General features: G+C 57.1%; 1 protein-coding gene across 18 annotated transcripts in view; it reads left to right on the top strand.

Annotated features, from left to right (window-relative positions):
* Window positions 1–13,736, top strand: part of LOC139083067 (uncharacterized) — a 34,267-nt gene extending 20,531 nt beyond the window's left edge. For 6 of the 18 annotated variants that reach the window (XR_011539614.1, XR_011539608.1, XR_011539624.1 and 3 more), the window contains 3 exons: window positions 5,281–5,340; window positions 11,332–11,437; window positions 12,185–13,736. Coding sequence is in view for 12 of the 18 variants with exons in the window: in XM_070617728.1 (XP_070473829.1) it covers window positions 5,281–5,340; window positions 11,332–11,437; window positions 12,185–12,683 (665 nt within the window). In the remaining 6 variants the exon portion in view is untranslated. Of the gene's footprint in view, window positions 1–5,280; window positions 5,341–6,702; window positions 11,181–11,331; window positions 11,438–12,184 lie in introns of all 18 variants that reach the window. The other 12 variants (XM_070617807.1, XM_070617782.1, XM_070617761.1 and 9 more) reach the window with 5 other exon arrangements.

The raw sequence follows: 13,736 nt of genomic DNA, 5'->3' as shown, positions 1-13,736 counted from the left end.
CTGGATGTCACAGTGACTTTTCCCACAAGTGAAAATCGGGACTCAAAGGAGAACCTGTCTCCTATTGCTATAAAAGTGTTTTATACACTGAGCTATAGTGCCTTCCTTCGCAGAGAAAATGTAATCAGAGACCATCTGGGTGGGAGAGAAAGAATGAAGGGAAAGAGATGGGTCCGAGTGGAATAAAGGAAGTGGGCAGGAAGCTGGGGGGCCGCGAGGAGCCTGACCTTGCTTGGCTCACAGGCCCTGATATAGTGTCTTTGTCAATGCTGCCACTATTGGCGCGTTCCTTGGTAATTATGACTGTGTGTTGGCATGGCGACTCGGAGCAAGAAGACTGGAGGCGCTGGGTAAATGCACGACTTGTTCTTGCCTTCTAAAGCAGAGAGGAGCTTTTGTGGGTAGTTCCTCCAGGGAGACGCGGTAGAAAATTCACCAGGCCCAGTGCTGGAGCGTGGGTGCCTACAGCCCATAGGAGCCAGGTGGCCCTGATCGGGGTGGCACGCGCGAGGTCCTCATGCAGACTTGCCTCCAGGGCAGAGGTCTCCCAGAAGCTCCCTCCCGTTCCCTTCTGTTGGTCTTTGTTCCTGAGCTTGTGATGTGCAAGGATGTCCATTTCTACGCCTCTCCAGGTTGCCTGTTTCAAATAGGTTCATGTTGCAGTCCCCCTGAATTTGACTTATTGTAAAATGGTCTATTCCAGAGGCCACGAGTATTTACTGGGAGGCTGAAAGGAAAGGCCGATGGGCCCAGCTGAAGGGCTGGAGTTTGGGGCTTCCCTTTCGATCCTGGTGTCCTCTCCTTAGACACTTGGGCCACATCCTCATCTGAAAATGGGGGAGAGTACTGGAGTCACGAGTCGTGCTGTCTGGTCTGTTGACCACTGTTGATCTCATGAGAGGCGGTCAGTGTGACGTGCTGAAATGATAATATTGGGTTAAGTAAAATATACTATTAAAATTTGTTTTATCTGTTCCTTCTTTTTAATGTGGCTTCTAGAAAATTGAAAATTATCCACGTAGCTCCTATTTTCCTTGGTCTAGACTAGAGAATCAAGACCCCTTCCAGCCCTGATGCCCAGTAACTACTCCTGACCTATGCCTGGAAGGCCTCTGGCCACAGAGGGCTCTGTATCAAGGGCCGTGGAAAGTCCGGCTGATGGTGCATAGAGACGCTCAGGCCTTATGGGCCTTTAGGGGTGCCTGGTGCAGCCCCATAGATGGGAGTTACCCCTCAGTCCTTCCAGGCAGAATCCTGCATCTGAAAAACAGGGCAGCATCCTGTTTTTCAGCTTTTAGGATGGGGGAAGAGAGCCAGTGGGCAATCCCAGAGGAGTCTTAGGATGGAGGTTTAGCAGTGCCCCATGGAGAATGGGGCACAGATGTAGGTGACAGCAGGGTTGTCCCAGGGGTGGAACATGCCCCCACCCTGTCCTTGACGTGACTTCATAGTCTCCAGGATATGTGGAAACCACAGGGCGTGGGAAGGCACCGTGTACCCCGAGTTCATGCCAAACCCACGGGACGCAGGTTTCCTTAGGCCGGAGGGCCCCTTGGCTGCCCCTCTCCGGGCGCCCCTCCTCCCCTCAGCCTCGGCTGCTCTCTAGAAGCCGAAGCTTGTGGGATGCACCCTGGCGCAGGGCCAGCATCTCCTTGGAGAGGCCTTCCGCCCTGGCTCCCTGCCTAGCCTCGGGTCTTCAGAGAGGTTTTCTGGGGAGGCGCTCGGCTCGTCCCGCCATCAGAGGGCAGAGGGGCCTTCACACCTTGAGGGCTCCTGGCTATGGGCCCAGCCTTGCTCCCAGCCCCTTCCCCTGTCAGAAACTTCAGGTTCTGCCCTGCAAACCGTGGACTGGGCTAAGGGCCTCCCAGCTCCACTAAGCCTGGAGTGTATGAACAGAACGCTCCTCACGTGGGCCTGGGAGGTGAGGAAGGGGCAGCCAGGAACTCGTAAGGAGTCATGATAACGGCGACAGGACCTGTTTAGTGAGCACTTAGCTGGGCCGAGTTCTGTGCTTTATCTTCTGTAAGGCCTGTCTCTTGGGGAGCAGAAAGAGGGGTAAGTGGGATCTAGGGTCTGCCCTTCTTTTCTAAGTCAAACGCCACTGGGATGATTGCACGGGGTGTGTCCTGGAGGCTGCAGCCCTCAGGTAGGTGGATGTCGGAGTCCCCTGTGGGTCCTCGTCTCCCAAGGAGTTGGCCTGCGCCTTGAGAAGCAGTGTGAGCTGGCTTGGGTTGCTAGAGTTTGGCTCTGTAGTGTCTCCTGCTTCCGGCTGGCGACACACCTGGAGAAGCCAGGTTGGAAGGCTCAGCGCTGGGCTCCTGGGAGCCCTGGCGAGGTGCTGGGAGGGCTGAGAAGCATCTGCCCAGTCCTGGTTTTCTCCTCATTGTCAATGTGACTCGTATCCTGGCTGTGCCTCAGTCTGTAGGATCAGGGCCTGAGGTGAGATGGAGCCTCTGCTCTGCGATGTCCCGTCGCCCTGAGGGAGCACTGGCTTCTGGAGGGGGCAAAGGGGTCCATGTCCTCTGTCTAGTCTTGTCTGGTCCTTAAGCAGAGAGTGTTAGGCCTTCCTGATAGCCCGCTTTGGCATCATAGCCCACCCCCGCCCAGGACAGAAGAGGTGCTGAGTGCTGCTGAGGAGGCGTCATTTGGGGGAAACGCTGGGAGAGGGGGAGTAAAGAGAGGGAGGTCCCAGGTTACAGCACCCCATCCCTCTGAGCTTTCTTTGCCCCATTCGAGTTGTTTCTGTCTATGCCTCTCTCTTCCGTTGGATCGCAGCCTCCAAGACCATGGCGTGTGAGGCTGTGCCTGTGGCTCAGTGGCCGTCGGGTGTCTGTCGGACCCAGTTCAGACCCCTGGGGCACACTGTTTCCCCTCTCGCTGAGCCAGTGTTCTCATCTGTAAAGCTGGGCATGGTGATACTTAGGGTACTCCAGAAATGTTGGTCAGTGGCCCCCGTCTGCTGCTCTGGAACGGGCGTGTGTGCTGGGGAGAGAGGAGGGCTGGGCAGGCGCGAACGGCAAGGCCCTGCTGCGGGGGCCCTCTCCCTGGTGGGTGAAGGTGCAGGGAAGGCCGCGAGCAAGGGCTGGGCTCAGCTCTGTCAGTCACTCTACAGTAAGTCGTGGTGTTTACTGACCACGCGTAAGCTCCCAGCTCCACGGTGCAGAGAGGACCCCGGGGAACCCCTGACCTCTCCCTGATCCCTCGGATCAGAAACCAACCTAAGGAGGCACACATTCAAGCGGTGGGTAGCTTGACTCAGGCGTGGGAGTTAAGAGAGGAAGGATTCCTTTGGGGTGGAGTTGTCAGAGAAGGCTCACTGTCCCCAGACGGGTCCTCTAGGCTTTGGAGGCGGGAGGGCTCTCTGAACACGCTGAGAAGGGGGCATGGAGCAGCAGGGCCGAGTCCTGCAGGATCTGGCCAGAGATTTCGGTCGGAAGAGCAGGTCAGATGGCGGAGGCCAAGCACAGCAGGGGCGGAGGGCAGGCTAAGGGAACTGTCTGGCCATCAGGTGCAAGATGGCGCTGCCAGGCCAGCCTGAACCAAGCAGGCACACTGCGCTGGACGGCTCACCTCTGATGGCTCCAGGCCTGGACTCCAGCACCTCCAGGGCTGTGCCCTGGAACCGCGTTGCAGTTTGCCAGGGAACCATGAAGCTGGGGGTTTGGATGCCTTCCTGTGCTGGACTGTGTTTTTTCTACCACATTCATTTATTCATTCAACATTTAGGGACCGTGCTCTATATGTCCAGCTCTAGGCAAGGCCTTGGGGATACAGAGAAGAAAACCACAGTCCCTTGCCTGGCACTTGAAGCTTGTGTAATATGGAATTTCACCTGTCCATCCAGGACGGAAGGGCAGGCTCGGGGGCGGGGAGGGGAGGAGCACTGGGGGTATGACAGTCCCTACCAGTTTGTGGCTTCCTGGCTCCCCTGCCCGCCTCCATGCCCCAGGAGCCTGGGAGAGCAGATCCAAGGCCATTTCATGCTTTGCCCGTGGTGACCTGAAGCTGCCATTCAGCCTGGGCTAGCACCTTGAGTTTCCAGATTCCTTTGGTTTTCCGTAGAACTGTGACATCTCGATTGCCTTTTCTTCATTTAAAAAACAACTTTGATCTTGGGAGTCAGCATAGCAGTAACCTCTAGAGATTTGCATGTGAGATTGGTAGGGAACATCTTAAATGCGGTCAAGTGATGAATTACATCTGGATGAGTTCATGTCCAGGAGGCTTCTCCTCCTCGGAAGAAATCAGACGCTGTTTGGGGCGTCAAGGCCAAAATTCTATCCTGGTTCTGCTTGGACTGGATCCTGAGCGCAGGGGTTGGCAGGGGAGCCTGCGTGTAAGTCAGCCGTGGCAGGCACCCAGCTGCCTTCTCTCAACACATCTGGGGTTGGGAAGAGTCATCCACGTGGCCCCCGGGTTGGGGCCTGCCATATAAATGGACACATCAGACCTAAAGCCCGGACTGCAGGCTCTCTCATTCTCTCACTTGCCTCCCCGGGAGCGAGAAGGCCCCACAGGTTTCATCTTATTATTATTACTTTGGTGGTTTTCTTGTTGAGGTCTCCGGGGGGGGGGGGGTTGGGGGTGTTTAGAAGGATAAAACTCCAGAATTTACATGGCATTTGTGGTTAAAGCACTTGTCAGAGATGCGGGAGGGACTGGCCACTTCCAGCTGCATGGAAAGTGGTTCCAGATCTTTGAATGGAGCCTCAGGTCCTTGGCCACTAAGAGACTCTTAGGAGATATCGTCCCCTTGGCTTCTGCTGCTGGTGGACAAGGTGAGCATGTGTGAAACAGGCTGTCCTGTGTGGACGAGGAGGAAGCAGGTAGTGAGCTACAGAGCGTGCTGGACTCACTCTTCTTCCTAAACCTTCCTCTTTGCTTCCCTGGGAAACCCCGGAGAGGCTGGTGAAAGTACTTCCCAGGAAGATGCCGTGTGCTCTGCGTTCTGTGACAGTGAGTGACGGGACACATGGATGTCCAGATGCTGGCAAGGGATGGGCCTTCCCTACACTGGGTGGCTTCAGCGCCATTCTGGCTTCCCTTGTGTGACCCTGCTAGAGGTAGTTTGAGTGAATGTCATATGCACAGAGGCTGGCCTTGGCCAGTAGATAGCATGTGCTTTAGTCCTGAAGCTGCGTGGTTGATGTTTCTTCCAGGACACAGTGCGTGCACAGACTCCTGTGCTGGCCCCTGACGCTCCTCTGGAGGAGAAGCCAGGAGCACTGTTCTCTCATTTCCTGTGCTGTTCTCGTCTCATACTCCTTCTGTCCTCTCCAGGACATGCCTGGAGCCGGAAGACAGAAAGGAGAAGCAGGAGCCTGGTGGAGGAGTCGGAAGGTGGGTCCCATCCTGACGCAGGCCCTGAGCCGTGTGTGTGTGTGTGTGTATGTGAGTGTGTGTGTGTGTGTGTGTGTGCGCGCACGCGTGTGTGTGTTCACAGTTCATTTCCAGCAGCTGCTCTGACCTCTCTGCAAGAGGTGTTATGTGGCTGTGGACGGATGGCACAAGGTGGACTTGGGTCTTAGATTACTGTTATTTATTTATGTTTTCTTTGGGAATAAAATAACCCAGTTTGGGGAGGAAATAAAAAAGGGAAAATACCCCTGGTGGTTTTGGGAGCCAGCTGCCTGTTAGGTTGACCCATATGAAATTTCTTTTTTGTAGATCAAAACGGTCAAATATTGGTAATTTTCTGTGGTTCAACCTAATATATTTCCGCTGCTCTGGGCCGGTGGAGAGGGAGCCGTCCCTTCTGGATGCCCAGAAGCCCGTCTTGAAGAGCCTCTGCAATCTTTACCACTTGTGTGCCTCTTCATCCTGTATTCCCTTCTCAAAAGCACTTTCATGGCAGGAAGCAGTCCCCCGACCTGTGGATTCTCCTGAAGGGGAAAACTACCCGGCAAGGCTCCACTTCGCCCCAACTTCAAGATGTGTCTCGAAATGCAGGACAATTAACATGACTTTTACACACTTTATCTTTCAGTATTAAAAAAAAATTTCTCCGGGGCGGTTGAGACAAGCCTGGCTAAGGGCTGCGACCAGTTCCAAACTTTTCTGTCCCAGGGGGCGTTTGCCTCCATTTGGATGCTGAGATGGTGTTTCCCTTCCCCACTTCCCATCTCGGACCGTGCGGTCCTGGGGGCTGGAGCAGGGAAGGAGGTTGCCAGGGCCCTTATAGCCCCTCCATAACCTTTCAGCCCCCCTGGTGCCGGGCGGCCGCGGTGCGGGCTTTTGACTGAATGCGCTCGCCGTCCTGCATTCATTACACCATTGTCAGTGTGTGTGTCTGGGGCTGCCTCTGGGTGTGTGTGTTTCTTTTTGTGTCTGCGTGTCAGTGTCAGGCTGTGTGTGTCTGTTTACATCGGCCTGTCTAGGCGTGCTCAGTGCGACAAGGAGCTGGGGGGCCTTGGAAGGAGGGGGAGCGTTTCGAAGCCCCAGATCTGCCCCTCAGAGATCTCAGTTGATTTATATATATGTTTATGTATAGATTTATATATGTGTGTGTGTGTGTGTGTAGATATATAGAGTTTTTTTAGGCTGCCCATTGTGTGGGGCTACATACGAGGGTCTGACCAGGTGTGGTGTGAGCAGCTGGGTGAGCCCCATCTGCCGTGAGCTCACAGACTTGTCTGCCCGCCCGCCTCCGTCCATGGGGAGCCTGTCCCTTCGCAGCTCACCATCTCCTCTCTAATTTATTAGCTGGGAAGGAGGAGAAAATGAAACGTTGCCTGAAGACAATGGCCAAGACAGCAGGTCCCACCCAGCACAGCCGCCAGCACCTCTGCTCCAGCCCCGGCTCCTCCTCCACGGTCAGGATCTGCACATCACACCACTTGGTCCGCAAGAAGGAGAAAAAGAACCCCCAAACCAATCTATAGAAAAACGTGGCTGGCCATGGACACACCGGGGAAGCTTAGACAGTTGAAGGTGGGAGAGGGCACCAAGGCGAAGGTTGGAGACACACTTTGCATCTGCTGGCCCGGTAGACACAAGGCTGCATCCACTCTGGGACCCCCACCTCTGCATCCTGGGGCTTCTCCCCTGCTGCCAGCTAGGCGGAGAAGGGGAGAGGGGCCCAAGGCAGCTGCAGGGGCTGTGTTAGTAAACACTTTCCTGGGTTCCCATTTTCTTCACCCCCCCCACCCCGCCTTCTCCAGTCCTGATGCCCTGTTACCCGCCCACCCCCCCCACCACCCCCCCAGCATCCCCTTTTCTGTGGCCTGCACAATGAGCTCATTGTCCTGGGTGTGATTTGAATAAGGGATCGGCGGGCCTGTTCCCAGCATTGTCCAAGGGGCTGGGAAAAACCCCAGCACAGGCAGGAGGACCAGACCAGACAGAGACAGATGCCTAAATTAGCAACAAAGCTTTGTGCACGTCCCCCGGACAAGGGCTCGCCTTGTTTGCGTGGACTCGAGGGTGTGGAGCTGGCCGGCTGCTCGCATGTCTCCCCATGTTAATTAGTTTTGCATGCATGTCTGAGAAGGTGCCAGGGCAGATGTGTTTGCCTTTCCCGGGAGGGGGACCTGTTTGTGGCTGTGGAGCAGAGTCGGGCTGGGCCTACCTGGGGGGCCAGGCTCCGAGCCGGGGTGGGGATCTTGGCTCCCCCACGCTGCCTTTTTGTCTCTCTGCCCTTTGGGGCGCCTGGCATTGCTCCCTGTGCCCCCGCCACTCCTACCCCACCACATATGAAAGTTGGTTAGCTCTGACTGCAGGGAACTCACTGGCTTCCACCCAGACCCAGGCCAGTGCCTGTCCATCTGGCAATCTGTCTCTCGCGACACAGGGCCCCCTGGGACTGGGCAGCAGAAGCGGCCAGTCTGGGCTCTCCTCTGTCCCCGAGCCAGATGGCCAGTCTGCTTATCGCATTACGGCCTCCCCTGGCCCCAGACCCCCGCCGCCCATGGTGGGCCAGGATCTTGTTTGGGATCTGATGGAGACGTTCTCTCTTAGGCCCTTGCAGAGGCCTGGCCCTGAACAGGAAAAGGGTCTGGTAGACAGGGCAGGAGGCTTGTCCTTGCCACTGACTCGCCGTGTGACCTCTGGCCACCAGGGCTCCCCACACCGTGAACTTCAGCCTTCTCACTTGCAAAATGAGTGAGTTCACTTCAGGGATCTCTGGGTCCTTTAGCTCAGAATGTCTGATGGTGGCGATCTTAGCATTCACTGTCAGAGCACAACAACGGGAATGGGACAAGCAACTTCCGGCCGGGGGTGGAGGGGGTGCTATATCAAGGATTTCATCCTTGTTGACACTGGAGTGTGGGCCTGTGTTTTTGGAGCAGGCAGAGAATCAGGGGCTGGCAGATCCTGTCTTCTCAGGTCCTCACAGGACCCCCCTTGGCAGCCCCAGCCCTTCTCCTCCCGCCCCTACCCTGCAGGGGTGGGAAGCAGGCCCCAGCCCAGCAGAAGGGAGCTTGGCAGTGGCGGCAGAGGAGAAGCTGGAGTGAGAGCAGCTGCTGGCCGGGCCCTGGGTGTGTCCCCGTCGCCCCCTGCAGGCCCCAGCATGGGGGACAGGGCCGAGGAGAGGCTGGATGCCCGCCCAGCTGGGCCTCCAGACAACTTTCTGGGTCTTGCCTTGAGTTTCCAGCCCTCCACAGCCCCTCACAGTAACTCCAGGAGAGGGGGATGCAGGGCACGGAGCATGGCCCCTCTCGTTCAGGAGCAGGGTCTCAAGATCCAGTGATGGGTCTGGCTCCCAGGCCCTTACCTGGCCTTTCCCCAACTCAGCCCTACTGGCCCTGCCCTCTTGGCACAGCTTCTGGGTCATCGACAGTCCGAGCCTCAGACACTCAGTCCCAGAAGCCCTGTGCCAAAATGTCCTGTTCCTTCCCGTTGGGTCTTTATCGTGGATGGACCCTTCCTGTCTCGTTTCATACAGATCTGAGGACTCCACGCAGACAGAAGGGACCTTTCTCCCTGGGTTTGTGTTTTAAATGATTTGGGATGACTTCGTCTCAGGAAGTGCTGGGGTCTTAGGGAAAAGCTTCGAATGCCCAAATTCCTCCTCTCGTCCCTTCGGTGCCAGCCTCCCACATCTCTGGCACTCCCTCCGGCTCTCTCCTCAGGTGTTGTGGGATGCACCTTGCTCTGGAGTCAGGCAGCTGCCCAGAGGGACCCACAGGGAGCCCCAGGGATGCACCTCAGGCGGTGCCCAGTCCAGGCAGGGGAGGCCCCAGCCATTCTCCAGTGCTTACCTTCCTGCCCTGAGCCAGTCCCCACCCCCGGGACACTCCCTCCTGCCATTGGGACTGCCTCTCCCCTCCCCCTCTCTTTTCCTACCCTTTCCCTGTTTCCCTTTTCTGCTGGTTGCTCCAGCTGGGTACCTGGAAAGGACACAGGAAGCTCAACGAGGAGGAGAGGGTAGAGGTTAGAGCTCAGGTCAGGGCCCACAGGAGGGGTTGGGGCAGAGGCAGGGTGGGCGGGGCCTGGGGAGAGCTGCCCATGGCCTGCCCCCCCCACTCTGCCTCCCGGGCTTTAGCTGCCTCAGCTGTAGCCCTGAGCTCCTTAATCTGGTGATCAGTGTGGTGCTGGGGGGGCGGGCCAGCAGCGGCTTTAGGAGGTGGCCAGGGATCTTGGGAGTCGCACTCTGCTAACGGAGCGTCAAGCAAAGCCAGAGAATCGCATTCCAGGCGCGGCTGCCCCTCCCGAGGCTGGACCCCCCAGCATGGCTGGGGTGGCGCCCAGCAGAGGGCTGGGGCACGGGCCCTGCTTGCACAGCGGCTCCTTGCTCTCTGTTCTTCAAGAGGAAAGTTGCCGAGATGAAAGCTTTCCAGCCCTTTCTGCCCAGCTGAGTTTTTATTGTTTGGGAACTGCCCCTCCCTTCCCCCAGCCCCATCCCAGTTAGCCGCACCCGCCCACTCCAAGTTGCAGGTATTCCTTCCCACAATGGCCGGGAAAATGCTGTCCGGCTGGTCAGGCGCTGCAGGATTTGATCTAGAACTGAGCAAGTGTGCTGCCCCTGCTTAGACTGAGCAGCCAGAGAGCCCGGCGGTCAGGAGATTGAGGCAGGATGCTGAGCGCAGGCCCTGCTGGCTCAGAGGCTTCTGGCTCTTGAGGATGGGGGTGGTCCAGGCGGAGGACCTTGGCCAGGGAGGAGGACGGAGAGCTCTGTCTCTGGCGCCACTGTGCAGCAGTCCCCCAAATGTCTCAGAGCCTCTAAACCCTCATCTGTAAAATGGAACTGATCGTCCTCCCTATGGAGTGGCTGTGAGGAACGTTCATAAGCATGTGGGGAACGCGGAACAGGGTTGATTTTCAGGTCTGAGGAGCTGAGCTGTTCCAGGTCAGTTAGCGTAGCTGGGATTTGGGGGACGAGCACAGCAATGAAACACGGAATCTTTAGCTGTGGGCTCCGGCCGGTCAGAATGGCAGCTGGCCCGAACCATCAGCCCAGGGAGGAGGGCACAGCTGGGCTGAGATAAGTTCATCTGTCTGCGTCTTCCTGCTCCATCACGGGTTTGTGCATCAGCAAGCACAGAGACCTCCCTCGAGGGCAGCTCCTGCCCGGGTTGCAGCATGCGGGATCCCCGGATCCCCTGTCTATTCTGAGCAGGTCAGGTCTGCCTGGCACCTGGTGGGGACCCAGCATCAGAGGGCAGGCAGCTGAGGTCCTTCCTGGCTCCAGGCACCCCCGGGCTGCAGCTCTGCCACCAGGCTCTGTGGGGACAAGCTGCTTCTGGGGACCTTCCCCATGTCCCCTGGAGCTGTCCCTCTGTCCTCTCCCTTCTTCTCAAAAGCATTGTGGGTCAGGATTAGGGGACTGTCCATGTTCCGGTTCACCTCCTCGCACCTGTTTTGTCACCCGCCAGAGGAGGTTCATGGTTCCTGCTGTCTGGCGGTGGAGTAGAGCGGTGGTGTCAGCCATGGCACAGAGCTGTGTCCTGTCATCCAGGAAGGCTTCTGACCTCAAGGCAGCGTCTGCCCTCAGCCCCGGGCTTCCTGAAGCCCCCCCTTGATGCATGGTGTGCTTTGCCAACAGTGCCTTCCTTTACCTGACTCTTCTCTTTGCCTCGTTGGGTGGGCCTTTGTCTTTGAGGGCCCACGATGTCCTGGTAGAGTGACGAGGGTTCAGAAGACACAGCCCCACCTACCTGGAAATCAGAGACTTGGACTCCAGCCTGTCTTCCTGCTGAGCAGTCTTGGGCAAACCCTTTCCCTCTCTGGACCTAGAAAAGGTGCATTGGATAGGATGGCGCGTCAGTTCCCGTTTGGCTCTGACATTCTGGAATCTGGAAGTTCTTCCTGCTTTTTCTCCTCTGTTACCAGCCACTACCCCCTGGTCCCAGTCCCCTGGCTCACAGGAAGCCAACCAGCTTTCCCTTTCAGGCTGCCCTGGGATGCAGGAGGCACCTTCACCCAGAAGCTGGGCAATGAAACCCCATCTCACGAGTCACATGAGCCTGGGAAGTAACCGGCCCAGAGAGAGACTCAGGTCAGAGGGCACAAGTCTTAGCTGAGTTTGCTCCCAGCCTCTGGTCTGGAGCCTTCTCTTCTGTTTCCATTTGCTCTGACAGGTGTCTGAGTGTCTGTCCTGATGGCCATTTGCACCAGGTGGCCCTCAGCATGGGTTTGCAGGGTGGGTTTCCTCCCCCAGGCCAGGGCCCTTGGACTCAGAAGCTCTAAGCCTGAGAAGCAATCCAGGGGAGAAGTGCTGCTTCTCGGGGCCTCGCCCATCTCCCAGCACCTCCAGCCGGGTGGCTCTGCCAGGGGGACAGCTGACACAAATGCGGGCCATGGAGTCAGGCAGACATGGGCTCAGGTCCTTGTACAACCAGTGTGACCTTGGACCGACCCTTAACCTCTCTGAGCCTTTGTGTCTTTATTTCTAAACTGAGGATAACCACGCCTTTCTCATAAAGTCGCTGTGAGGCGTGGAAATAAGACAGATGAAATACCTTGAAACTGTATGGTCGCTCTCTCCTACCTCCTGGTCCCAGCTGAAGCCAGGGGCCCCAAAGGCCACAGCCATCCACCGTTATCCTTCCTGACCTCTTGCCCTTGAGTTTCCAGCCTGCTCTGCTGGGGAGGTTCTGAGACAACCTCGGGCGGGCTCCTCCCCTGGCCCCAGGGGGCAGAAGTACCTACTTTCAGCCCTAATAATACCTGAATGAGATTTATAGGACACCCTTCTCCCCAGAGTGCGAAGCTCCTTCTCACATGTTGTCTCTCTTATCTTTAGATTGTCCTGTGAGGTGCGATGGGACAGCGTCTTTTCAGCTTCTCTGAAAATGGAGACGGAGAGGAAATCAGGGCCTTGCCAAGGTCACAGGACCGGAATACAGAGCCACACCACCCCAGGACACTCAAGATCATCGGAAGAGAAAAGCCAAGCAGGAAGGGAAGAGGCAGTAGCCACTGTCCCGGGCCACAGCAATCAGGGGTCAGGACGGAGGAGGACCTGCGCACGGGGCACTGTGCAGGCTCCGCGCCCCGTCCTGCCCATCGGGGACTCGGCGGGGGCACTGGGGAACGTGCCCCAACCCATCCCACGGAGACCTTTGCCTTTGCTTGTTTGGCCACCATTTCTGCCCTTGTCACACCATGTGCCTGTTCTGGGCCTGAGGTGCTCTAGCCAGGTCTCCAGCAAACAGAAGCTCTTTGCCATCCATATTTCCACCCCGGAGGACCAGGGGCAGCATGCCGGGAGGCTGCCGAAGCCAGGGGCTCCAGTCTTCTAGGAGTTAACGGCTCCCTCTCCCCAGCTGTCCTCCCCTTGGTGCTCCTCTTCCTCCCTCCTCCTGCTCACAGCAGGCAGGGCCTGGACCTGGGAGCCACGCGGCTGTGCTGTTGCCAGGGGAGCCGGGAGGCAGATCTGAGCTATGCAGGGAAAAGGCCCGGCCTGTCAAAGTGTCTGAGATGAACCGCCACCGTCCCCGCGCAGCTGGGCGCAGACGTGCTCGGCTCTTGTTCTGTGCCTGAGAATGGCGGAGCCCAGCGAGGTTCAAGGGCACACTCACTATTCATTAGTCAGGGGTTCTTGACGTCCCGTCTCTCCCAGGGATGGGTCCCCCCCTTCCTCTCTCCCTCCTGGGACACATTCCTGGGTGCCTTTGGTGAGGACTGCACACCCTCCTCCTCCTCCTGCCCAGCCCCCTCCCCAAAGGCCCCTGAGTAAACCCCAAGGAGACCAGGCGAGGCAGAGACAATGGCCGCAGGGAACCGTTCAGGCGGGACCCCAGCCATGCCGGCCTGCCCTCCACCCCCAGCACCCCTGTGGGCCCCACTCCCCTCTGACTCAGTGCACCCCTGGGCACCAGCCTGCGCAGGCCTAGGACATTGCCCTCAGGGCAGCAGACCGGTCCCATTGCCATTCTCAGGGGGCTCCTTGGATGCTCCATGGCCTGTATCTCACACAGCTGGCCATCTGGGTGCCGTTCTCTACCATCGTGTGTCTATTTTAAGACACTCTCAAACACTGTTGGTTGGAGGGTGTAAATTGTACAATACTTTTTCAAATGTGGCAATATCGAAATGTAAAAGATACATACACTGGGTCACAAGAAAATTGCACCACTAGGAGAAAAGTTCCCAGAGAAATATGTACAAGGATGATCGCCGGAGCATCTCTTTTTTAAGAGTGTAAAGAAATGGAAAGGAACCTATGGTCCATCCATATTGTGGAATACTATGCAGCTGCAAAAACTGGTGTGGCTGATCTCTCTGTATAAGCTCATTTAGAGGGTTGGCCAGTGTATGCTGTTGGGAGAATAGAATAAATTGCAGAGCAGGCA

The sequence above is a fragment of the Equus przewalskii genome, chromosome 1 (assembly GCF_037783145.1).
Source record: "Equus przewalskii isolate Varuska chromosome 1, EquPr2, whole genome shotgun sequence".
Classification (NCBI taxonomy): Eukaryota; Metazoa; Chordata; class Mammalia; order Perissodactyla; family Equidae; genus Equus; species Equus przewalskii.
Note: the sequence above shows the minus strand (reverse complement) of the source record. Positions and strands in the feature narration are given on the sequence as shown.